Source organism: Mirounga leonina, unplaced genomic scaffold, assembly GCF_011800145.1.
Source record: "Mirounga leonina isolate KUSES-001 unplaced genomic scaffold, KU_Mleo_1.0 Mir_125, whole genome shotgun sequence".
NCBI classification, from domain to species: domain Eukaryota; kingdom Metazoa; phylum Chordata; class Mammalia; order Carnivora; family Phocidae; genus Mirounga; species Mirounga leonina.
Window position 1 is genome coordinate 17392484 of NW_023270305.1, and position 27013 is coordinate 17419496.

General features: G+C 39.9%; 1 protein-coding gene across 6 annotated transcripts in view; it reads left to right on the forward strand.

Moving 5' to 3' along the window:
• Window positions 1-26719, forward strand: part of LCLAT1 (lysocardiolipin acyltransferase 1) — a 190670-nt gene extending 163951 nt beyond the window's left edge. For 5 of the 6 annotated variants that reach the window (XM_035000840.1, XM_035000844.1, XM_035000843.1 and 2 more), the window contains exon 6: window positions 22764-23546. In XM_035000840.1, the coding sequence (XP_034856731.1) occupies window positions 22764-23266 (503 nt within the window). In that variant the 3' untranslated portion in view covers window positions 23267-23546. Of the gene's footprint in view, window positions 1-22763; window positions 23547-25605 lie in introns of those variants that run through there. The other variant, XM_035000846.1, reaches the window with a different exon arrangement.
• Window positions 26720-27013: the final 294 nt, after the last annotated feature.

The window sequence follows — 27013 nt, forward strand, 5'->3', positions numbered from 1 at the left end:
CTTTGTCTAACTTATTTTTATTTTTGTTTAGTCCTTCCTCCTTCCCTGCTGTGTGAACAGGAAAAAGTCTGCACCGTTGTCTGCATGTGAATAGACTACAGCTATAGTAACTAATCAGAGGGAGCCAAAGCATAGATTCTAATTTGTTGCAGTCAAAAAAAATCCTGAAAATATGGTCTTTTTTGGTTATCAAGAAAGTCCATTATGAAGCAAACTAAATGATGTGTTCTGATCACAATTTTGCTCCAGTTTTTGGAAATCCTGGGGTTGGGGGGCAGAGAGAGAGCGAGAAAATATGTGTGTGTACATAATTATCAGTGGAGGGGGAGGAGGAATGCCATGAAAGGAAAAGAAAGGCATTCCACATCTTGAACTTTCTGAGGTCCCACTTCCAGCCTGTCCCTCAGCCCTCAGTATCCTGAGAATAGCTGATTCTTCCCTTCCCCCTCCCCTCACTCTGCCCCCATTGAGCTCTTCGCCCATTTGAAAACAGTGACAAGGAGGAACCTGAGTCAGTAGGGCAAAGGATGATGGGAGGTGCTTTGGAGTCAGGACTGAAGCTGAGGGGTCTCAGACCAAGTCTGGCTAAGATTCTTCACAGGTCTGGGCATGGTTTGAACAGCTGAGCTGCTCAGCAGCAGCAAAGGGGCCACCTTGTCTGAGTCAGCAGAGGGAGGTGGTTGATGAACCGGTTAGCAGACCACATGAACCAATAGAATGATAAACTGTAACTGCTGAAATACTCTGGTCATTTGCAAAGAACCCCCCGCCTCCATCCTGGAACCAAAGTAGAAACAGAGCATCGTGTAAGTAAGGCAGCAAGTACTAGTTAAGAAGAACGTCTGCACTGATAGAATTGCCGGCTCTCAGAGTTTTCAAGCTAGTGGGAACTCCATGTGTCTCACGGACAGAAAGAAAAACAGCACAGTAGAGAATTACAAGGCTTTCTTTGAGGAGGTTGGTTCTTCTATTTCAAGACCTATTTTTGAGAATTGATTAGGAAACAAATACTTCTACGATAATAACCTCATTTAATGAAGAGACTGCATTCCAGCATGCTCAACGAGGGGTCTTTTGTTATTAGGGAGAAATGATACAGGAAGCACTCAGCAGTGCATTCCGAATTTCAGGAAAAGAATTTCAGTTTAAAAACAGCAACTGAGCCACCCAGGAGCCCTGAAAAGCCTGCCATTTTCAGTGGGGTACTTGGGCCTCCCTGAAAAGGTGAATTTGACAGAAGAACATCTCTGGTACAGGAACAGCACAGGTCTTGAGATGGGAATGTGCCTGGTGTGTTCAAACAAGGACACAAAACTCCGTGTGGCTAGAGCAGAGGGAGGTAGGTACATTGTCATAGAAAAGGAGGGGCAGAAAGGTAACAGGTGACCAGGGAGTGTACAGCTTGGTGGAGCATCGAGCATGGTAAGGACTTTGGCATTCTCTCTGGGTGAGGTGGTCAGCCTTTGGGGTGAGGGGATGAAGGGGGTTGTAATGCAGTGATAACATTATAAAAGGATTACTCTGTTTTCCACTATTATATTGAAAAAGTCTGTAGAGGGGAGAGTGGGCCAACAGGGAAACAATTAGAAGGGTTTTTGCAATAAGCCAGGTGAGAGAGGGGGTGGCTTGAGGTCAAGTTGGTAAGGTGTTAAGAATTGGCTGAATCCTGGGTATATTTTAAGGTAGAACCAACAGGACTTTCTGATGGATTGGATGTGGAGCTTAAGGGAGGAAACAAGGATGACTGCAGGGTTATTGACCTGAACTGGAGGAAGGACAGCTTTGCCCTTGAGGCAAAGACTGTGGGAAGCACAGTCTTATGTGCAAGTAGGTGGGTAGATGGAGTGGTAAGAGCCTGTAGAAGTTTCTTAATTATTTTCTGAGAAATAGGATGAGAATGAGAGATGGTGAGGAAGTAATGGAGGTTTGAGAGAAAAGCTAAGGCTTTTCTTCAAATCTGGGCAGATAGAACACAGAACGGTCTACGGAAACATGTGTGATTGCCAAGCAGTACTGGGGGCCCACTTCTGGCCAGTCATCAGTAATCTACCAAGGACTTCCTTCCACTAGTCTCCATTCCCAGCCAAAAAATCAAATAAAGTATGCCCCCCGAAACATGGACCTAATAGGCTCAAGTGAATTTCTGGGCGAAGGGGGAGGCAGCAAACTCAAAAACCTTCAGCAGCCAGAGGGGTTACAGAAATGGGTGAAGTGAAAGGAGATAAAACTTTAGGAACTGGGCGCCCCAGTTCCGTTTCACTTATTTGCTTTGTGGAGGTACAGTGGAGAATTTTTACCAGGGAAAGAATGGTAAATTAGGTATCAGGGGCACAAAATCAGATTACTTTCTGGCTAGGTCGTAAGCCTAAGTGAATGGTTAGGACTTCTTAAAATCTACTCATAAAAAAATACAATCCGTCATTGATCACTGTGTAAAGGACTGAAAGGAGACTTTCGCTGTGTAGTAGAGGGAAGGGCACTAGTTACAGAGCAGGAGGCATCTTCGCAGTCTGCCCAGCCTCATCCACAGCCACCCTGCAAGAGTCCTTGAAGCTGTGCGGGGTCATCTGGACACAGGTGTTACACCGTGTGCACAGCCAAGAGAACGCGGCTACTGAGTTGCTGTGGGATGTGAAGGGACTGTTGTTCTGGGTGGTGGAGGAGGGAGTATTTGGGGGGGGGGTGGTTACAGGGGGTGTGTTAAACTAGTTCCCAAATGTTTTATAAGTTTCTATGTCATAGTATTAAAAGCAGAAGTATATCCTCCAAAATCTGAGCTGTTAAGCAGATTGGATGCTATACTGTTACTATAATATTGAAGGGTACAAGGATGTGTGTGTGTGTGTGTGTGTTTCATTTGATAAACCTGCTGTTGTGGCAATCTAATGAATTAGAGATATCTGCTTCTAAAATATTGATCTCAAGACACATTGTCTTCGTCTGTTATCTTTTTTTTTCTTTGTCAATCCTAATTGAATTATCTGTGACTTTTTCAGAGGCATGTTGATTTGATCTTTTTCCTTTCTAGATAGCAGCAAGAAAACATGTTAGGTATTATTTGTGGACTGGAAAGAAATTAGGGTGGTAGAAATTTTAAAATGTCAGGTTGCACTTAGAGTAATCTTTTAATTAGGAAATTATATCTTGTATTAGCCAGGAAAGGAAAAAATGGTACAAAACAATAATGCAAAGCATATGGATAGGTTAATGTTCATTTGAATGAATAGGAAAATGTTCTGCTTCCAACCAAATGCTAATACAAAAAAAAAAAAATCATTAAAAATTAGTGCATAAGTTTTGGCCAAGTTTCAAACTTTAAATACTTTGTTTTCTGACATTTTGGTTAGACTCCAACTAGCCTAAGTAAAGCTCTGTTTAGACTTTATTTAGACTAATATTACAAATTTATGATATATTATCACTTCAAGTATTTTTTAGGGCACATATTTGAGAAGCTTTAAAAAAACAACAGCTTTTAGAGGTACAATTTACTTGCTGTAAAATGGCAAGTACATTTTAAGCGTACAATTAGATGCATTAGATAAATGTAGAGTCTCACATAACTACCATTATAGTCAAATTTTAGAACATTCCATCACCCCAAAAAGTTCTTTCATATGCCCTCCCCCCCTTAACAGTCAGACATCTCCCCTGAACCCCAGTTGCTGGAAACTGCTTATCTGCTTTCTGTCACTGGTTTTGCCTTTTCTAGATTTTTATATAAGTGGAATTAAGTAGTATGTAGTCTGTGTCTGGCTTCTTTCACTCAGCATTTATCAGTTTACTCCTTTTTATGGCTGAGTGGTATTTTGCTATATGGAATATACCACAATTTGTTTACCCATTCATGGACTGACAGACATTTGGGTTCCTTCCACTTTTAGAATATTATGTATAAAATTGCTATGAACATTTGTGTATAAGAATTTGTGTGGGCTTATGTTTCCTTGGGTAGAAACCTAGGAGTGTGATTGTTAGGCCACTGCCAAACTGTCTTCCAAAGTGGCTGTGCTCTAGAACCAGAGAGTTCCAGTTGTTTGGCACCCTCACCAAAACCTCACCAAAAAAGCCTTTTTAATTCTGGCCATTCTAATAAACGTGCAGTGGTGTCTTATTGTGGTTTTAGTTTGTATTTCCCTAATAACTAAAGATGTTTAAGTAGCTTTTCTTGGACTTATTTGCCTTTCATGTGTCTTCTTTGGAGAGCTGTCAAATCCAGTCTTTTTACCCATTCTTAAAAACCAGATTGTCTTCTTGTTGAGTTGTAAGAGTTCTTCATATATTTTGATTATAAGTCCTTTCTCAAAGAGATTGGGAGAAAAATATCTGCAAACTATATGTGACTTGCCTTTTCATTTTCTTAAGGTTGTCTTATGGAGGGCCGAAGTGTATAATTTTGATGAAGTACAGTTTCTCCATTTTTAAATTTTGGGTTTTTGTGGGTTTTTTTTAATCCTAAAATTGTTGTGTTGCCTACCCCAAGTCAGTGATTTTCTATGTTTTCTTACAGAAATTTTATAGTTTTAGCTTTTACACTTAGGCCTATGATGCATTTTGAGTTACTTTTTAGGTATGGTGTCAGGTAAGCATCAGATTTGTTTGCCTTTGCGCATAGATACCACTGTTCCAGCACCATTTGTTGAAAAGACCATCTTTTCCCCCACTGAGTCATCCATACAACTTTGTTGAAAATGAAATTGACAGTGTAAGTGTGACTCTGTTCCTGGACTCTGCGCTCTTGCACTGATCTGTCCATCTAACCCTCTTCCGGTACCTCACCAAACCGTTACGGTCGAGTCCCGACATCAGTTAGTGGAAGGCTCCAGCTTTGTTCTTTTTCACAATTTTTTTCTAGTTCTTTTGCATATCTTTATAATATTTAGAATCAATTGTTGCATGCTAGGCATTTTAATTAAGATTGCTTTGAATCTATAGGTCAGTTTGGAGGAGAAACATTAACAACATTGAATCTTCAATCTGTGAACATGGTATATCTCTCCAATTACTTAGGTCTTTTTAACTTCTATTAGCAATGTTTTATAGTTTGCAGTCTTGCACCTATTTTGTTAAGTTTACTTCTAGGTGTTTCATATTTTTGATATTATAAATGACAGTCTTTATAATTTGAATTTCTAATAGTTCATTGCCAGTATGAACAAATAATTTTTTATATTGAACTTGTATCCTGCCACTTTGCTAAATCCACTTATTCCAGTAGCTTTTTTGTAGAATCCTAAAGATACTCTGCAGTCTTTTATATTGCCTATAGAGTTTTACTTAGTGTTATTTTAGGTATGTGCAATTGAGAGACCAGGAATATTCTAATAATTTGGGTTGATTTTTCAGACACCTCTCCCTACCTAACCCCTTGTTGAGCCTCTTTGTGCTGGTGAGCTTCTAGCTAGGTCTAGGAAAACAGGTGAGAACCACTGGTTTTTATCATACGTTAAAACTTTAGGTCTTTACATACTACTTATAAACACTGGAATGCAAAAAAGCCAGACCCCACTATTAAGTATAGCCTCAGCTGAGTGAATACCGGTGTTGGAAAGTGGTAACCTGTCTAGCACATGGCTCTAAGACTCGGGTCACAGCTTTCTCCTTAGCCTGAGGGTGCAGACCAGCAGAAGTTCAGCGCCCCGTGCCATAATCAGGAAACCTCTATTAGGCCTCTGCATTCTCAAGTTCAGCAGCACCCCCTAGCCCCCATTATCCCACTGCTGCAGATTTCTACAAATAGGAAACTTAGATGTTCTACTAATGAAAAGGACTTTTCTCACGCACCTCTTTAAAAAATTCCTGTTCTTTTCCTGGTATGTGAAGGTATTGGGATTGACTGAGAAACTCGGCTGAATTAGAGTTCAGGCAGGCAACTCTCTCCAGTCCAGCCAGGTTCATAACTTCCTGACTGGGTCAACTGCAGTGAGAAAGGATTTTCTGTGGTAAATTTAGGAGCCACCAGAGTTTTCAGGCAAAATTGCAATGTTGGGCAGAGCTGGTCTTTGCCTTCTTCCCTTTAAAATTCTTTCTGCCCAGTCCCAGTCATTTTGTGCCCTCTCACTGTCCCCTAATCCAGCAAGATCTTTCTCCAGTGCCCCAAAGGAAGAATAAACTCTTTTCAGTACCCTAATTAAATCTCCTATGGTGACACAACTTAAGGCAGTTACTGTTATAAGTAAGTCACTGTGTAATGTGAATTAGAGTAAACTGTTTCATCTTAAATTTAAAAATAACTGTAATAGACAACATTCATTGATCACTAAGGATGACCTCAAATAATCCTCCCAGAGGTAGTGTAGGTTTCAAAGGCCACACCTTTAACAAGGAGTGTAATTAGACAAAGAACCCACAGTCTTATCTGATTCTAGAACCCAGCTCTTAAATATAATTCCCCATGGCCTCCTCTGCTTAGAACCATCCCTATAACCCAGTGTTTTCCAGAGTGTGGTCCTCCAACCCTCTCCATCAGGTCAGACTCCTGGGGTGCCTGTTAAAATGTGGATTTCTTCATCTCACCCATACATGCTAAATGAGAATCTTTGGGAATGAAGCCCAGGACTCTTCATTTTCACCTAGTTTCCCAGGTGATTCTTAGACCACTGAAGGTGGAGAACCACCCTCGACTAAGGAATGCATCTCTGCAGTTTGTAAGAACTGCCATAAAATTTTAACTCTGCATTCTCCATATGAACCTGCAGTCAACCTATTCAGATAAATTTGGAAAATAAAGTCTTCCTTTTCTGTCCAGCTGTTTCTAACAGTTAGGTGACTTTGCTCTTTATTCTCAAAATGCTACTTCATAACTCAGAACGCAAATGAAACTTTAGAGAAAAACTTTTTCTTCCCCAAAATGAAGACTTAAAGAAAAGAAAAAGAAAGAAAAAACAAGGGCACCTAGCTGGCTCAGGCAGAGGAGCATATGACTCTTGATCTGGGGTCACTGGGTATAGAGATTACTTAAATAAAAATAAAACTTTTAAATGAAAAAAATAACCCTTGACATTTGATATTTCTTAATGTATACTATGTTAGTTTCCTAGGCTGCCATTAATAAAATCACCACAAACTTGGTGGCTTAAAAAAAACCCTGAAACTTTATTGTCTCACAGTTCTGGAGGCCAGAAGCCCGGAATCAAATGCTGGCAGGGCCACCCCTCTCCCAGAGCTCCATAGGAGAATTCTTCCTTCCATCTGCCAACTTTCTTCACGCCTGTTCCTTAGCCTGTGGCTACATAACTCCATCTTCACATGAAAATCTTCTCCATATCTCTGTGTCCTTTTCTGTCTCTAAGGACATTCCCATTGGAATTTAAGTCTCACCTGAATCCAGTATGATCTCATCTCAGTCCTTAATTATGTCTGCCAAGATGCCAAGACCCTATTTCTAAATAAGGTTGTTTGAAGTTCTGGTGGATGTGAGTTTTCAGGGAGACACTATTCATCCCACTACATATATTTATTTGCTTCCCTAATATATTGTTATTCTCCCAGTTTAAATTTCAGGATTGGTAGCTATTTATCCAGATATTGACTCTTCAACTTTATTGAAGTATGGTCGACACACAATGTTATATCAGTTTCAGGTGTACAGCAGTGAGTTGACAGCTCTCTACCTTATGGTGTGTTCACAAGTGTAGCTGACATTTGTCACCATATAATTCTGTTACAATACCATTGACCATATTCCCCATGCTGTACCTTTTATTCCCATGACTTGATTCATTTCCTACCTAGAAGTCTGTATCGTCCAATTCCCTTCACCCATTTTGCCCATCCTCCATCCCTCTCCCCTCTGGTAATCACTAGTTCTATATTTATGGGTCTGTTTCTTCTTTGTTTTGTTCTTAGATTCCACATAAAAGTGAAATCATATGATATTTGTCTTTGATTTATTTCACTTAGCATAATATGCTCTAGGTCCATCCGTGTTATCATGAATGGCAAGTTCTCATTTTTTGTGGCTGAATAATATTCCATTGTGTATATAAATACACTACATCTTTATTCATTCATCTATCGATGGACACTTAGGTTGCTTCCATATCTTGACTCTTGTATATAATACTGCAATAAACAGAGGTGCATATAACCTTTTGAATTAGTGTTTTCACTTTTTCTGGTTAAATATCCAGTAGTGGAATTACTAGATCATACGATATTTCTATTTTTGATTTTTTTGAGGAAACTTCATACTGTTTTCCACAGTGGCTGCACCAATTTACGTTCCCACCATCAGAGCATGAGGGTTCCTTTTCTCCACATCCTTGCTAACACTTGGTGTTTCTTGTATTTATTTTAGCCATTCCCACAGGTGTGAGGTGATACCTCATTGTAGTTTTGACTTGAAATTCCCTGGTGATGAGTGTGTTTATAACTGACTTTAAACAGAAAGTCCAGTTATTATTCCAATGACTGTTTTTATGCTGATTCATAGGAATTGATCCCTAGGTAGAAACTCTTTTCACCCTCTAATTCCTTTCTCCTGATGACTGTTTCCAAAGAAAGCATCTGCTTCTTAATACTTGGTTTACCTTGTTGGCCCCCAGTCTTGATTTCAGCCCTCTGCTGCTCAAATGTAATAGAGTTATTTACTAAACAACTGGGCTTGATTATCAGCCCTGACCTCTGCTTTCTGATGAAAATCAACAAAGTTTACTAGAAAATAAATTCACCCTTAATATCTCTTCCCTATCCCCAGTCCTCATTGATGCTTTGGAGAGTATTGCTTTGAGAATTTGGTCAACACTAAGGAAGTTCTGGTTGAAGTGTGGGGAATATTTAGAAGAATCTTTGATCCTCTCTCATCTAAGGCATAAAATACAGAGAAAGAACATTGTTACATGGAATATTCCCTTCCCCAATCAGCACTAGATTCTAGCAGACTCCATGGGATGCAAGCAAATGAGTTTTCTGCCTGGCAGAGCACATAGCAAGCCATAGTTACTCAAAACCAAGAATGTAAGTCTACAGATGTAGACTGCCACCTATCTGGTATTCTGAGCATTTAAAAAGGTGTAGAGTACTTGGGTTAGTGTGCAATTCTGTGTAATGTTACCATCTGTCTTTGAGCTTTATCGACATAATTTAAAAAGAAAGAAGTACAAAAAGGAAGACAGCATGCCAAAAAAGAGAAAAATTTAATCTCTGTTGGCCAGAAGTATCAAAATGGTATACAATGTTATCAGTAGGTCAGCTCTCTTCTTTGAAACACATCCTTCTGAACTACATAAAATCTATTTACTTTTTTTTATTTTGTTGTAAACTTCAAAAGATACTCCATATACTGTATAAGAATAGAGCCTCCTGTTCTTTTGCCATCTTGGAAGAACCTGAGACTTTTGTTCTTTGGTTGAGCTACACACAGCCTGATTCTTTATCCTCTCAGTAGAAAGGAGGTTACAGTCCTGTCGGATTACCCCTGCATCCCAGTAGTGGTACCCTTTGCACAAGTGAGGAACTGCGCATACAGAAGACCTATAGATGAGAATTCATCTTTTGAAGTTTTGAGTATTCCCATATTTTTTTTGAGGGGAGGGAGGAGGAGAGGGGTGGAGGGAGAGAAGCGGGCGGAGGGGGGGAGGGCAGAGAGGGAGAAAGAGAATCCTAAGTAGGCTCCACGCCCAGCGCAAAGCCCAACACAGGACTCGATCTCACAACCCTGTGACATCAGGACCTGAGCTGAAACCAAGATGCTTAACCAATTAAGCCACCCAGGTGCCCCAGGTATTCCCCATATTGATCCATTTTCTTCACCACCACCACCACCACCACCTTGCTTTATACTTTACCTTACAGGACTTGTTAAAACAAAGTACAAAGACAAGAAAGAACAAATTATGACTATTTCTACTAAAAAGCACAAGACCATAAAATATATTCCTTGGTGGAATATTTAATTTGGGAGAACACAGTATGAGCAGTCTGTGGTAGATTGAAGAAGTGGGACACAGCCTTCAGAACGGGCACAGGCACAGCCCTGTGCTCAGAAATCTCTCCCCACATGCCTTCCATCAGCCAGAGGGTCTTGTGGTTTAATAAGCCCCTACTGTGGGGTGCATACAGCTGTGGTTGGATCACTCCTGGTTGGTCAGGGAAGCCTTGTTTTCCTGAGATTCCCTAAACCTTAGACTGAAGTCAAGCTCACTGAATGGGAATTCGGATTCCTAAGGGATTAAAAACAAGGTAATTTAGTTCTTGGCTCATCTAAGGAGAAGGTGTGACACAGGAGGTGTGGCACAAGGCTAAGGGACTTTCCCAGCCACCTCTGACAGACCAGTGTGGCTCCAGACGCAGAGCCCAGGGCCAGGGAAAGGACAGAACTCATCTGCAACCAGAGACCTTCACCTTCTACTCTAAGATTTGTCTTGCTCTTAAAGGCAGCAACTTGCCCTACACCCCATTAATACTACCCCATCCTCAGCCAAACTTTTCTCTCAGAGAAGTATGAAATTGCAGAGAAGACTCTGTTCTATGCAAAATCACCTACACAATAAAGATATAGCGAGAGTAGTAACATTAGCCTTTGCTTTATGGGCATCTTTTTTCCCCCCAAGTTGAGCTGTATTGTTATTAGCATAAATTTTTAAAGATTTACAAGATTGTAACTTAGGTACTCCACTGTAGTTTCGCTAGCTGCCACAGAGTGGGTGGTAGGGCCTGGCCTGTGATTGGGTGGATCAGTCAATTGAACTTATTCCAGGAGTGCATAACAGAACTTCACGGAAGATCCAATTGTTTATACTTTGAATAAAACCATAGCAAAACTCTTCATCAAAACATGTATATGATGTGCTTAAGAGATGAAAATAGTGCAATATTAAAAGAAACCTGAATAAAAACTTGAAGATTTCATTTGCATAATACTGATTTCATTACTGAGTACAGTAGACTGCCTTTATAAACTGCTGACCGACACACCTTCTCTTATTTCTGCTAGCTCTCCAAGGGAGGTCTTATTCCCAGATTGAAGATGAGGAGCCTCAGGGCCCAGGGAGGTTAAATAAATTCCCCAAGGTCACATGGTTAATAAGTCACTGTGCCTAGGTATAAAACCAGGTCTGTAGCTCCTGTTTTTAAAATGCAGTTCTTAGGGGCGCCTGGGTGGCTCAGTCGTTAAGCGTCTGCCTTTGGCTCAGGTCATGATCCCAGGGTCCTGGGATCGAGCCCCCGCATCGGGCTCCCTGCTCAGTGGGAAGCCTGCTTCTCCCTCTCCCACTCCCCCTGCTTCTGTTCCCTCTCTCGTTGTCTCTGTCAAATAAATAAAATCTTAAAAAGAAAATAAAGTGCAGTTCTTAGAAGGCAGAGTAGGGTAATGGAAAGGCTTTGAGTCAAACACAGCTGATTGCTGATTAAATGTGATCTTCAGCAAGTGACTGAACTTCTCTGTGCCTCAGTCTCTACAGCTATAAAAGAGGGATAATATCACAAGGGTTGTTAAAGATCATGGTATTTTAAAGTGACTGTATCCGGATATGCTCCACAAGGGCAGAGATCTTCCTTTTTGTTCACCAGTGTAACCCCAAAGCCTACAGCTGTGTCTGGTATAGCGAGTATGTGCTCAAAAGAGAACTTGAATTAAAAATGCCTGGCACTTAGAAGGCACTCAATAAATAGTAACGTCTACGTGCATTATCAGTCCTCTTCAACCCTAATGTCAGAGCGTAGAGACTAATAATGTGTGGTCTTTGGTCTCATTTAATTTGAAGACCAGCAAATTAGTAGAGTGTGCATGTGCTGACACTTTGGATCTTTTAATCTGTTACTGATTCACGTCCCGCGGTTTTGGAACATCTAAAATTTGTTGAGTTCAGCAATGACAAATTTTGTCATTGCTCTTGTTTTTCCCATTGCATTTTGAATGGCTTCTCTCATCGTTTTAGCACATATTTTTCTTTTGAAAATAATGAACAGAGTATGAATTTTTCAAAGAATAGTCAAAATAAGTTCATGTCATCAATAACACAATCTACAGATGCACAAGTGTAAGTGGCAGTCATGCTTAGTAGGTCCTGGAATGAACTTGGAACTAGGATTCTTGTTCCTTTACTTCATAGCAGATTATTTTGTTTTGTTCCTTGCTGTCTATTTTTGCTTTGTAATTTCTGCACTAAAATCCCTGTGATTGAGGAGGTGTGGCACGTGAGGACAGCTGCTAGGTTGGCCTGCCTATAAATCTAGCACCTGTGCCCTTTGTCCCTCTTACACAGTAATGACAGAATAGTTTGCAGTTCTGGTGAAAGTAGACATGATAATGATATTTGATAATTTTTTAATTGAACACAAAATTTTATCCAAGCACAGTACATTCGCACATGCATACTCTAGTTTGTGTGTATATAGGATGCAAATCTATGCAGTTTTATCATGTGTCGATTCACATCAACTTTTAATCTCTTCTGTATTACGATTTTGTTTCCTTTGCCATCTGTAAGCTTAAATATGCGTGCTCTTTTCCTCCCTTCATCACATTCATAGAGTTTAGTATTTTAGTGATCTCAAATAACTAGCTTTTGTACTTATTTTCACTATTTCTTAGTTTTGTTTCATTAACTATTGCTTTTTATCTGTAATATTTTTTTTCCCTATATTTCCCTTTGGATTCTCCCTGTGGTGCACCCCCTGCACCGGCCCCCTGCCATTTCCAAGATTAGTAAGTTCTTTTTCATGTTTCCTCTTTAATAAGGAAGCATGTATTATTGAGTATAGCCTTCACTCTATCCCATTGATTCCATTTTTCATTCTTTTAAAAGTAGTTCCTAATTTTCTTATTGATTTCACCTTTCATCAAGGGGTATCAAAATGTTCTTCTAAAGGGGGACACTTATTTTTATACACACATTTTATGGAATTTTGATGTGAGAATGTAGATTATATCTCAGCTTTTTACAAAATGTGTCTAAATCTTGTCACCAATAATCATATTTATTAGTGTTCCATGGATACTACCCTCCTCTAAAGTATTTTTGAAAGACATAGATTTATATAATCTTATTAAGTTACATTTATCGTTATTCAGTTATTTTATGTAATTGATTTTTATTACTGATGACCTATTATGAAAGGCACAGAAGCCTACACTATAATTTTAAATTCTCTTTGCATTTCTGTTTTTCCTTTTAATAATATCCAGATGTTTGACCAGTATTTTCTTTAACAAAGAAGTTTTATCTTATCCATAGATGCTGAAAAGATATTTGATAAACTCTAAGCCATTCCTAATAGAAATTAACTAATAAAACAGACTACTGTTTTAACCAAAACTCAACAAGGATCTCCTACTCAAGACCAAAACCCACTGTCTTTTTTATTAAAAGTAAATGCTAGTGAAAGCACTAAGCACCTTGAAGAGAAAATTGAACATAAAATTTTTGTTGCTGATATAAAATCTAAAAAGTCAAAAAGAATGTAGTAAAAAAGAAACAACCAAATAAGAAAGTGTGTTAAGATGGCTACATATAATATTCAGCAAACAGATTTTTCTCTACTGAGGCAGTGATTGCCTAAAAGCAGAAGAATACATACTCCATTCACAATGGCAAAAATTCTTAAATTATTTAGGAATAAATTTTAAAAGGAAGTCACAGAAGCTGTGTGAAGAAAACTGAAATCTTATTGAAAGACCTAAAATAAGATTTGAGCAAATGGAAAAGCATACTTTTTTCTTAGAGGAAAAGAATGTAAAAGCATCCATTCTTTCAAAGTTATAATGTAAATATAATGCAAATGCAATTTCAGAATAAGTTAGGGGGGTGGTTATTTTAGAATTGAATTAAATGTTAAGTTTATCTTGCAAAAATAGTTGCCAGCAGGAATCAAGTATAGTATGAAAAAGAAAAGAGGCAGATTTGCTTTACCAGATATAAGTCACTAAGGACATCAATATGATCTTGGAGCAGAAATCAACACAGATAAGTGGGACAGACAGGAGAAGGGAAATTAGAGGTTTCCGTATTTGAGAATTTAATGTATGATCGAGTTGATATTTCAAAACTTTGGAGAATAGAGGAGTTATTTAATAAAGGATGCTAGAAAAACTGACATATACCGAAAGAAAATAAAATTATAAATAATTAAATGGAAAAGGGTTTTTCATCTTGCGGAAAAATGAAAACTATACATACAATCTAGAGGCAGGGGGAGATAAAAATAGGCATCCAAAAGCTATAATAGAAAAAGAAATGAACTTGTATAGACACATAAACACACACACACACGCACGCAAGTATTGGAAAAGATGCCATAAATAAAGGCCATAGATCATGGATTTGTAAACATATTTGCAACAAAAAATGTAGAGGATTAATAATTCATGATAAAGGAGCTTTGCAAATTGACTAAAAGAGACAAACAACATATAGGGACTGGATAGAAGAAATAAGGCTGCTTTCACAAAGCAGCAAATCCAACAAAATCAGTTCACTGTGGCCAGGGAAACACTAGTGACCAGCTGATAAAAATCACTGTGGGAGATTTATAACATATGGTAGAGGGTAGAGTTTTTACAAACCATAAGGTAAAAAACTGAATTTTCAAAAAGGCGAGACAATCTACCAGTATATACTTCCAGTGGACTTGTTTAGCTTGTTTAGCTAATCAAAGACCTACAAATTAAAACAAAAATGGTATACTTTTGGCAACTTTGTAAAAATTATAACACCAAGCATTAGTAAGTGTGAAAAGAAAGCCCTGTCATACATTTCTTTTTTTTTTTTTTTTTAAGATTTTATTTATTTATTTGACAGAGACAGTAAGAGAGGGAACACAAGCAGGGGGAGTGGGAGAGGGAGAAGCAGGCTTCCCGCCGAGCAGGGAGCCCGATGGGGGGCTCGATCCCAGGACCCCGGGATCATGACTGAGCCGAAGACCAACGCTTAATGACTGAGCCACCCAGGTGCCCCTGTCATACATTTCTTGTGTTTAAATTGAACATTCCAGGGGGCAGTTTCTTTTAGGTAGCAAAAAGCCTGTTACGGTGATCATGTCTTTGGATTCAGCAATTCAATTTATTGGAATTTATCCTAGAAAAATCACTAGGATTAGTTACAAATAGATCAGTTTAAATGTTTATATGGAAACAACTTAATTTCAAAACAAAGGAATTTTTAAGAGTTCTATATAGGCAAATATTACTCATCCATAAAGTGACATTTTAGAATATCTTTAATGGCATGTATGGAAAGATGCATGAAAAAGCAAGTTATCAAAGAGTACATATAATGTGGTCTAATTTGTTAAAAGTTTATAGATCTCTTTTTCAAGACATATGTTTTATATGCATATGTGTGTGTATATATATGTGAATCTGGCCTCAACAAGTATATACTATTCTGATCTTGCCTTTGATGATCTATTAATACACCAATATTGTAAATTGTGGGAAACGTCAACATGTTTTCATTCTATCTAGAAAATTATTTTGAAGACTCAGAATCGATGCCCATCAGGAGAGATTTTCAGAACTGAAAAGATCCATTCAATTACACAAAACACCAAAAGTTCAGCAGATTTAAGATAGGAATGTGAAAATCTATGTCCCTGAAATTACCTGTAAGAACCAAATTCAGGTTGGATAAGCAAGACTATTCACAAATACTACCATTTTTAGTTTCACCTTTCCAGCTGGAAGTTGATATTTAAGCGCAGGATGGTTCTTTATTAGAAAAAGAGGAGGTACTAATTTTGACTTTTAAAAAAATAAAAGCCAGATGGGGCAGGAGGCCAACAGTCCGAGAGCACAGATCATCACCTTCTAATTCTGAATGCCATCAAAGGATTAATATCTACATTTAGCTGAAAGTGCCTGAGGAGGAGTTGGTAGGGACAGAAATGTGTATTGGGTGATGAATTAGAGCCTACCCCTAGAGCCAAGGCCAGTCTCCTCAACGCCATGCTTCTGTGCTATGGGAGAGGCATGAGTGCAGTCAGAGAATGAACCACAAGGTGTGCCCCAGCAGACGGAGTCTCCCGCAGAGGAAGAGCAAGTCCAGAGACAGAGGACGGTCAAAAGTAGCAGCCTAAACCTCAACTCCCTACAGGTGCTATAGGTGATCACCCACCCGGAGGAATAAGAACAAGAATCAGAGCACATACCATAGGTCAGGCACTTCTCTGAGCATTTTACAGCCCTTCTCCTAGTTGATCTTTACAAAACCCTAGGAGGGTAGGTAGTGTTATTATCTGCATTTATAGATGAGGCTTATGGTGAACATGCTAAGGTCAGAGAGCTGATGCGGGGGCAGGACCAGCAGTGGTCTGTCTCTCCTTTCTGTCTCTTCAGTACTCTGCTTATACGGAAGGACGAATGAATAATGTTCTCAGTAGGAAGCAGTTTTTTCCCCTAAGAAAATGGTTCTGAGTCCTAATACCAGCTGATTTTAAGTGGTTCATGCATACCCTTTTATTTTGAAGCTGAAAGGTGTCTTATTTATTGGTATTTTTTGGTCTATCTAAATCTGTCCATTCCGAATCATTCTTCAAAGTGTACTGACGAGTGCCAATTTGTCATGCTTATTATTAGCCATGTACTACTATAGGTCAGTGTTAAAGTGACACAGTGAGTGGTTGTTGAGTTACTAAATCCAACTTTTATCATTTTGGGGTAATTTTTTTTTTAATCTGAGAAACCGTGCACAAATCCAGCAGCCTCAGCATTTCCTTTTAACAAAAATGCATCTTAGATGACAAGCTACTTTATTTAAAACCCTCCAATATATGTAGATTTATGGATTTAGATCTGGCTAACAGAAAATAGGCTTATGTGTATTTTTTTTAAAGTATTAAAGTTGAAATCAAAATAAATTATATTTGTGTATTTTGTATATGTTTTACTGTAGAATGGGGAAAGAAAATAATAGAGTTGATAATTGAAATTTAAGACCACTTTGGGTGAAAAAGAAAAAGTTTGTGTTTCTGTTTTTCTGCCACTGAACTATATAATTGGATGTGTGTTCTTTAGCAGCTTTGGACAAACCAGGATTTCTTCATGCAGTTCTTTCATTTGAAACATACAAATGTGTAAAGAATTGGTTCTCTCCCACTCCCAGTGAGCTTTTCATATTGAATAGGCCTCTTGTAATAATCATGGGCTCAACTTGATGTACTCGGAGACACTCCCTTCTGCATATTACATTTGTAAATTCCAGTCATATCTTTTAAGCCTCTGTTGGTTACTTAAACCTGACAAGTATTAAAAATTCCCTTAGTCTCAGTCTTAGACTAAAAATTAAGATGTGAAATAATAAGTGTTTGTCCTGTTCTTCCAGGGGGGAAAAAAGAAACATTTATGGGCCCACATGAGTGTGGTTGGTCTAACACAGTGGAATACCCAACTTTTGCATCAACATGGATGGGACTGGAAGAGATTATGCTAAGTGAAATAAGTCAAGCAGAGAAAGTCAATTATCATATGATTTCACTTATTTGTGGAACATAAGGAATAGCATGGAGGACATTAGGAGAAGGGGGGGAAATTGGAGGGGGAGACGAACCATGAGAGACTGGACTCCGAGAAACAAACTGAGGGTTTTAGAGGGGAGGGTGTTGGGGGATGGGTTAGCCCAGTGATGGGTATTAAGGAGGGCATGTATTGCATGGAGCACTGGGTGCTCCATATACACAATGAGTCATGGAGCACTACATCAAAAACTAATGATGTACTGTATGGTGACTAACATAATAAAAAAATAAATAACATACTGGTAGCTTAACATAATAATAAAGTTTGAAACTTTCCAGAAGACACAGAATCGGGAACAGATCATTTTCTAAGCACCATACAGGCAGATGACAGGTGGCTAGATAGTTGAGATTACAAATCTAGATGCTATCTAAAAAGCAATGAGAGGGCGCCTGGGTGGCTCAGTTGGTTGGGCGATGGCCTTCGGCTCAGGTCATGATCCTGGAGTCCCGGGATCGAGTCCCGCATCGGGCTCCCTGCTCGGCAGGGAGTCTGCTTCTCCCTCTGACCCTCCTCCCTCTCATGCTCTCTGTATCTCATTCTCTCTGTCTCAAATAAATAAGTAAAATCTTTAAAAAAAATAAAATAAAAAAATAAAAATAAATAAATAAAAAGCAATGAGATTTTTTAAAAATGGCTTTTACTGATGGCAGCCATCTTACTTTGCATATTTAAGAGGATGTTGTTTTCATACCAAAAGATTTTAAGACTACAACTCCTGTGTCCTTGAAGGAACTTCTCTTATTCTTATTCTAATTCTATTGCATTATTTTAGCCCTCTTACAAGCTGGTAAATGAAATAAAAGCACATTTCAACTTCTGAATATCCATTTCATTACCGTCACTTGGGAATGAAGCAAGCCCTGCTCACCCTTTCCTGTTACCTTGTAAGAGCAAACTAACTTTCTGGTAGGAACAGCTCCTCTAGGCTTGAGGCCATGAGGCCAGGAAGTCTTGAGAGGGTAATGTGAAAAGTCAGCTCCTCTCTTAGCAATAAAGAGTTCTGTGTGGCCTTGGGTTGTCTGGAGACAAGAAGCAATATAAAGTTTACAAGTTTCAAGATACCTCAGGGCATAAAAGCCTTTGTCCCTTTCCTCCTCTCTTGCTCTGGTTTGAATGCATTTCTGAGTCTCTCTAATGCTTAAGGATCCAGTACAGCTCAGGGCAGTGAGCAGCAAAGTGTAAGCTGTCTCTCCTTTCCCCCTCCCCTGTTCTTCCTTTCACACTTCATTGCCTTTAGTTTCTCACATTACAGTGTTGCTCTTGTTTGTAATATAAATAGTATTTTAGTTATGTTGAGTTCTGTCATTCCAAAGTTCTAAATTAAAAAAAAAAAAAAATCTATTGGAAACTTTTTGGAATATTGCCTTTTTGTAAGGTGACACCCCACTACCAAGATTGTTGTAAACCTTTCAGAACCAAGAATCTATAACAAATTAAGAAAAAAAAAAATCCCATGCAGTAGGTAGGTCTCATTAACCCAATATAGAAGTTGTAGTCATGCTAACATTAAGAACTTTCTTTTTGCCCAGGACTATGCAAAGAGCTTTATGTACATTAGTTCACTGCTTTATGACAACCTCATGTAGAAGGCATTATACATTCCCTCCTGTATTTTTAGGTGCGAGGATATCAGACTGTAAAAATATTGGTCAAGCAAGCATTTCTGGAGACTGTTTTAAGTGCAGGGCATTGTGCTAGGTACTAAGGATCTAAAGCAGAGACCTGGTCCTTTCCCTTTCAGGTACTTATGATGCCCTGGGAGACGGGGTTTCCATGAACTTCCAGTAATAGTAGACAGGATGGCAGATGAGTACCCAAACAAACACATAGAACATGTGTCCTGAGCATGTCAGGGGACAAGACCACTATGGGCCTGGATACTCAAAGAAAGCTATTCTTAGAATGCAATATCCTTGAGATTGGAGATGGACTTTGAAGAGAGTGGAGAGAAAAGATTTCAGGGAAACAGGCTGTACATTTAAAGCAAAGGGAATATTCTTGGCAATTTTGTGAAATAGCAATTTGAATAGTTGCCTTGTGTAGAAGGCATGAGGTCCCTCGTTGGCATCATAGGGGCTCAGGCTAATAACAGCCTGAACAGTAGTACAGAGATGGTATGTGAATGCAGTTATCATCGTTCCCACCCCCCCCTTCCACAAATACCATGCTGACATCGGTGGGCTAATATGAGCTAAAGTTAGAGGGACAGATTAGAACCCAACATGCTAGTATTATGATTCAGTAAGCAATGTTAGTAGCTAACATTTATGGAGTACTTACTATGTATCAGACCCTAATTCATGTGTTTTTATATGTATTATCTCACTGAATGTTCACAACAACTCTGTGAGGTAGTTTGTAGGTACAGGAACCAAGCAAGCAACAGAGACAAGTCAGTAAGAGGCAGAACCCAGGATTTGAACATGGGCAGTCTGCTTCCACAGCCCTCCATGTTCCACACAGCAATGTTTCTAGAATTTTTCACTTAGGAACATTTAAGTGGTACTGACACGGTCTCAAAACTTGCCATTTCTATCGTGAACAGACATGTGTTTATGCACACCGCCCTCCCCTATGGGTTGTCCAGAAGAAAGTGGAAAGCAAAAGCAGTTTGGTTTCTTACTACAACAGCCCTAACCTTTTTGATAGCAGTTTGTGAACATTAAGAACCACCTGTGGAAGAAGGCTGGCTCCCATGAGTAGCTGCTGAGGAGGAGCTGTGCGAAGGTGCTGTGACTGAGGAGGAGAATGGTGGGAGCTGCCTGGGGAAGGGGTTGATTCCAGGCTGTGGACCAGCGAGTCTGAGGAGACCCGCAGCCCTTTCGGAGAAGGGTCCAGGCAGAAGGTGAAGCAGAAATGTTGACTGCAGGGGAGTTTTGAAAGTAAATGAAATGAGCACTCAGTTCTGAATAAGAGGCTAAGCGGCATGACAAGTGACAGGAAGTGACGTTTCCTCCACTGTGAGACAAAGTGGACTCCCTGCTGGAGTCCGAGAGGTCCAGCCTCCCCTTTCCTTGAGGCCTTCAGATCCACCTCCACTACAGCCTTCCTGCACGGACCTATTGTCTACCTCCACTCATGTAAACAAGGCTCAGCATCCCAACCAGACTATCCCTTCAATTCTGATTCTAAGCCTTGTTGACATAGGTACTTTCATTTTTCAGACTACAGTCCTTATCAAGGGCTGATTATATTTATAAGACTGTTATGAAAACAAATTGAAACCTGGACTGAAGTAAATCATGGAGTAAAGGAGACAGATAGTGGACATTTACAGAAGACTTAAAAAAAATCATTAAAAAAGGAGCACAACCAACCTAGCCAAAGAGGCAAAGGATCTGTACTCTGAAAACTGTAGAACACTTATGAAAGAAATTGAGGAAGACACAAAGAAATGGAAAAACGTTCCATGCTCATGGATTGGAAGAACAAATATTGTGAAAATGTCTATGCAATCTACACATTCAATGCAGTCTCTTTAAAAATACCATCAACGTTTTTCCAGAGCTAGAACCAACAATCCTAAAATTTGTATGGAACCAGAACAGATCCCAAATAGCCAAAGGAATGTTGAAAAAGAAAACCAAATCTGGTGGCATCACAATTCTGGACTTCAAGCTCTATTACAAAGGTGTAATCATCAAGACAATATGGTACCGGCGCAAAAACACACACACAGAACAATGGAACAGAATAGAGAGCCCAGAAATGGACCCTCAGCTTTATGGTCAACTAATCTTGGATGAAGCAGGAAAGAATATCCAATGGAAAAAAGTCTCTTCAACCGATGGTGTTGGGAAAATTGGACAGCCACATGAAGAATGAAACTGGACCACTTTCTTACACCATACACAAAAATAAAGTCAGAGTGGATGAAAGACCTAAATGTGAGACAGGAATCCATCAAAATCCTAGGGGAAAACACAGGCAACAAACCCTGTGACCTTGGCCCCAGCAACTTCTTGGTAGACACGTCTCCAAAGGTAAAGGAAACAAAAGCAAAAATGAACTATTGGGACTTCATCAAGATAAAAAGCTTTTGCACAGCAAAGGAAACAGTCGACAAAACTAAAAGACAACCAACAGAATAGGAGAAGATATTTGCAAATGTCTTATCAGATAAAGGGTTAGTATCCAAAAATCTTAAAAAAAAAATATCAAACTCAACACCCAAAAACAAAAAAATCCAGCAAGAAATAGGCAGAAGACATGAACAGACATTTCTCCAAAGAAGACATACAAATGGCCACCAGACACATAAAAAAAAAAAAAAGAAGTGTTCTATATCGCTCAGCATCAGGGAAATACAAATCAAAACCACAATGAGATAGCACCTCACACCAGTCAGAATGGCTAAAATTAACTCAGGAAACAACAGATGTTGGAGAGGATGCAGAGAAAGGGGAACCCTTTTATGCTATTGGTGGGAATGCAAACTGGTGCAGCCACTCTGGGAAACAGTATGGAGGTTCCTCAAAAAGTTAAAAATAGAACTACCCTATGACCCAGCTATTGCACTACTAGGTATTTATCCAAAGGATACAAACACAGTGATTCGAAGGGGCACATGCAACCCAATGTTTATAGCAGCAATGTCCACAATAGCCAAACTATGGAAAGAGCCCAGATGTCCATTGACAGATGAATGGATAAAGAAGATGTGGTGTATATATATACAATGGAATATTATGCAGCCATCAAAAGGAATGAAATCTTGCCATTTGCAACGACATGGATGGAACTAGAGGGTATTATGCTAAGTGAACTAAGTCAGAGAAAGACAAATACCATATGATTTCACTCATGGAATTAAGAAAGGGAAGGAAAAATAAAAACAGAACCATAAGAGACTCTTAACTCTAGGAAACAAACTGAGGGTTGCTGGAGGGGAAGTGGGTAATGGGCATTAAGGAGGGCACTTGGTGGAACGAGCACTGGGTGTTACATGCAGCTAATGAATCTTTAAATTCTACCTCTGAAACTATTGTACACTATATGTTAATTAAATTGAATTTAAATTAAAATTTATTTCTACCTCAAACCTGACTTAATGTGCTTATCCATTTAATCCTAGAATGGCAGGTTACTATTTCTATGAGTGAAGATAATTTCTTTCTAAAAGTCTTTGTGGTAATTAACAAGCAAATAAAAAACTAAAAAATGACTGGAAAATAGTGACCCCAATGCCTAGGAACGCCACTCTGTCTTGATTTTTTTCCTGGGTTTGGTTCTGCCTTGTCGTTTGAATCAGCCTTATTGCCCCCATTGATCCTTAGTCTGTATTTTTATCTTTTCTGAAACCTAGGTAAGAACCTCGATGCCGTCCACGACATCACGGTGGCATACCCGCACAATATTCCTCAGACAGAGAGGCACCTCCTCCTCGGGGACTTCCCCAAGGAGATCCACTTCCACGTGCACAGGTACCCAGTAGACGCCCTCCCTGAGTCCAGGGAGGATCTCCAGCTCTGGTGCCACAGGCGCTGGGAGGAAAAGGAAGAGAGGCTGCGCTCCTTCTATCAAGGGGAGAAGAATTTTCAGTTTACGGGAGAGACCGTAATTCCACCTTGCAAGTCTGAGCTCAGGGTCCTTGTGCTCAAATTGCTCTCCATACTTTACTGGACCCTGTTCAGCCCTGCAATGTGCCTACTCCTGTATCTGTACAGTCCTGTTCGGTGGTATTTTATAATCACCACGGTTATCTTTGTGCTGTTAGAGAGAATATTTGGTGGACTGGAGATCGTTGAGCTTGCATGTTACCGGTTTTTGCACAAACAGCCACATTTAAATGTAAGGAAAAATGAGTGAGATCATAAGGTTCACAGTGTAACAACCAAGGGGATGTTTTGGAAATGTGTCGAGCCTTTGTAAACGGAGATGCATTTTTGCATGACTATGTCAACTATTTCTACTACCATCATTTGTTAAAGATATTTTGCACTTAGTTTTGTGGGAAAATATTGCTACATACATGATTTTTTTTTTTAATCTCTGAATGTAATTTCAATACGCATAGCAGGGAGCGATCGCTATAACATAACTCGGGCCAGAGTATTCCTAAGCAACCACCAGGCTGTTAACAGACAAGGGACACAAGATTTTCCTAGAGGCCCAATCCTATTTCCTAACAAACTCCCCAGACAAGAGGCAGATCCGGGGCTTGGGAGCACGGGCTCAGATCAAGTGCTGGCACTTGACTGTGGAGGTGAGAGCCCTTCCTCCCAGTTCCCTCCCCAGGTTCATTTCTCTGCCAATCAAACCACTGCATCCTTCCTTAAGGCCAGAAAACGGAAATCCCTTGTCCTTCAACCAACCACCCATTTTGATAGGAAGCCCTTCATTATTCATAAAACCTTGGCATTCAGCCTTGCACTAACTGAGACATCAAAAGACCACCTGTGCCCTTTCTTCCCATGGATAGTAAGACCTGGACATTTCTCAGGGAGCAACCACAGGCTCTCCACTTGGAAACCTTAGTTTGGATTTGTACAGATAGGAATGCAGACAGTTTAGTTCACTTCTACTTACTCTTGCATGCTCCCAGCTGGTTTCCTTACCGCTCGTTGGCAGGGGTAGCTTTTACCGCGTGACATCATGTCACTTACCTTTCTAAAGGAATGCATGGAAGGTCCTGTTACTGCAGTCAGAAATTCTTGAAGTGGTGTCCTTTGAAATAGTTCTTTAAAACCTGCCCCAAAAGGAAGGTTATTGTATTTTCTGTAGGTGCACAGGTATCTAAGATCTGTGTTAAAGCAACAACGACAGCGCTTGCATCCCGGGTAGTCATGGCCTAGCCTCAATTACTCGGCCCTCGCAGCCTCGACAGATTTGATAACAGGAAAATGAACCCCTTTTTAATGATGAGGGCTCTTGCTCTCTCTTTTTAGTCCCAGCCTTCCTGTTTCAGTACTAAAATTTAAATCCACTTTGACCACTTGTTTGCCGAAATATTTCTGGCATTTGGAGTCCATGGAAAATCCAGCAAACTAACAGCACCAGTCTCCTTCTGAAGCGGAAGAAATGCGTGGTCATGGTTTCCACCCCGCCGGAGGAGCTGTGCACTAATGTTTTTGTCCTATGATGGGGACGCTGGTCAGAGCAGCAGGAAACGCGAGGCAGTTAAAAGCCTTGAGCTGTTCGCAAACCTGTCTGCTTTACTCCTGCCTTCAACCAGCCTCAAAGGCTATTGCTATATGTACCCTTTTGGCATGGATGCCTTCTCCTTAATTACAGCCCATTTTTGCTCAACGGTGACTTTTACCCAACAGTTGAAACGTGCATTGCCAGGAGAGGTAAGCACACGGTGAGCCGAACTTACAGAGAAGGTCCAGGTTGCGCGCAGAACACCGTTGACACATCATGAACGAGAGCGCGCCGCCAGGCCCCGGCCTGTATTTAACCGCTCCCCCAGGCCGTTTCCACGCCTGCCAGGAGCTACTCAGTAGTTATTACGCACATCTGCTCCAGACGCAGTGGGCTAATCCCATGGTTTTTAAGGTGTTTTTCTTCTTTAACCTTTTTTTTCCCCCCTGAATAAAAGAGGTTTCTAATTGAGGTCTCTCTCAGACCGCCTTTTGGTTATATTTGGAAACACACAGTTTTACAATCAGCCCTGCATTTGTCCTGGGCAATAGAGAAAAGCCGCGTCTTCTACTCCACACGTGTTGATACTGTATCCCCCCCCAGCCGCTTCTCGGCTCCTTGTTCGAGATGTAAACTCCATAGGATGGCATGAAACCTGTACAAGAGGAAAGCTCTTTTCTTTCCTTTTTAAAAAAATGTTTTCTTTGGATCCTAAAAGACATGTTTAAGATAAAATGCAAACGTTGTTTTACTACCCAAAATTCATATGTACCCAAACTGGGGAATACAGACATCGTACCTGCTTTCAGAATCAAAAGTGATAACTTCAAAGAGAAAAAAGTTGCTTTTTGTTTTTTTTCTGGTTTTGTTTTTTGGGGTCTTGTGTTTTTGCAGTAAGTCTTCTTTTAAAGTCATAATTCTTTATGTTCCTACATATTTGCCTTTTTCTTTTAAAAATTTTTAAAGAAATATTCAGTGAATGATTTGGAACTTAGAGCTTTGTAAAATTGGTAAAAAAAAAAATGTTAAGTAGAAATTAACTTTAATGTTGTGATCCACCTCAGGAATGAGCCCTCCACCCCCTCCCGCCTCGTCGCTCTGCACTCAGAGCAGCTGCGTGTGCGGCTGAGTCTAGCCCACGCTTCCCACTGGACGCTCTTTCGGTCCTTTGAAGATCAGCTCAGTGGGCTGCAAAACGTTTACGGTACCGTCTCTCCAACTGTTCAGTCTTTACCGTTCAGAAACATTGTAAACAAAGCAAATGTGGTTTGTATGGGATGTGAACCATTATACTTAAAATAGGAAACTACGGGGAAGGGCGCTGACGAGGTCACAGGTTCTTCCACCAGAAAGCTCTGATGAGAGGCCCAAATCAGACGAACGTGGTAAAAGACCAGAGGAAAATGTTAAGCAGAGGCCATAATTTCAAACTCCTATTAAAACCCTTCCTTGTTTGTAACACTACTAACACACAGATTAGGGAGAAATACCAGCTTCCACTCACATCACTTTGACATTAGTCACTTCCCAGCACCACGTCAGGAGCTGTACGTTGGAGGCCAAGACTGAATTCTGCAGAAAGGGTGACATGCCCATTGCACCTGGCCTGCAGGCTCTGGGCCCAACCGCGATGCCCCTGTGCACTTTTATAATAGAGACTCTAATGGAGGGAGCCTGTTGGTATTAAATTGTTTACATTTCTTTGTATAAATAATGTGCTTTCAGTGCCTTAGTTATGGGTCCCTTTCTTTTTCTTGTTCCAAGAATTTTACAATGTGTTTCTTAGGTAAAAGTCTTTTTGCTATTCACTGGGAGGAAAATGGTTTGTAAACACTGGTCACTGTGGTAAACACTACTTTGTGGGGACATCTGGAGAGGAGAGCTTGATGCTGAGGTAGCCTTTGCCTTAGAGCTATTATTTATGCTGTAGGAAACAAACACGGTCTTGTCACACGATGAGCTTCAGATTGGAGATGGCCCAAAATTGTCTTGTACCAACCTTAAGCTTTTATTTCAGAAGAGAATCTCGGTTTTGGTAATTTATTTTTTAAAAGATTATGTACAAAACAAATTTTAAAAATAACTCACAGAATGGCCTTAGTTTTCAATGTCCACTGGTATGTTTACGAGTTGTGTTATCTGTAGTTTACATCCCAGAATAAAGTGGAATGAATCAGATCGAGTTTGCCCGTGTATCCTGTTTCTGGTTTTGCCCGAATGACTGCGTGCTCCTGTGTTTTCCCACATTGTTACAGCCTTACTGTATGTAGTATTAAGGAAGAGCTCATCAGTTAGGACTCTTTCACAGATGTTTAAAAAAAACCAATGCATACACAAAAAGGGAATATACTGCTTCCATAATTGAAAAAGTCTAGGGGCCACAGTTGAATTCAGGCCTCAGTGAATGTCATGAGAACTTGGTTTTCTTCCATTTCTGTCAATTCAGCCCTGAGGGCAATTTGGTCATTTCAC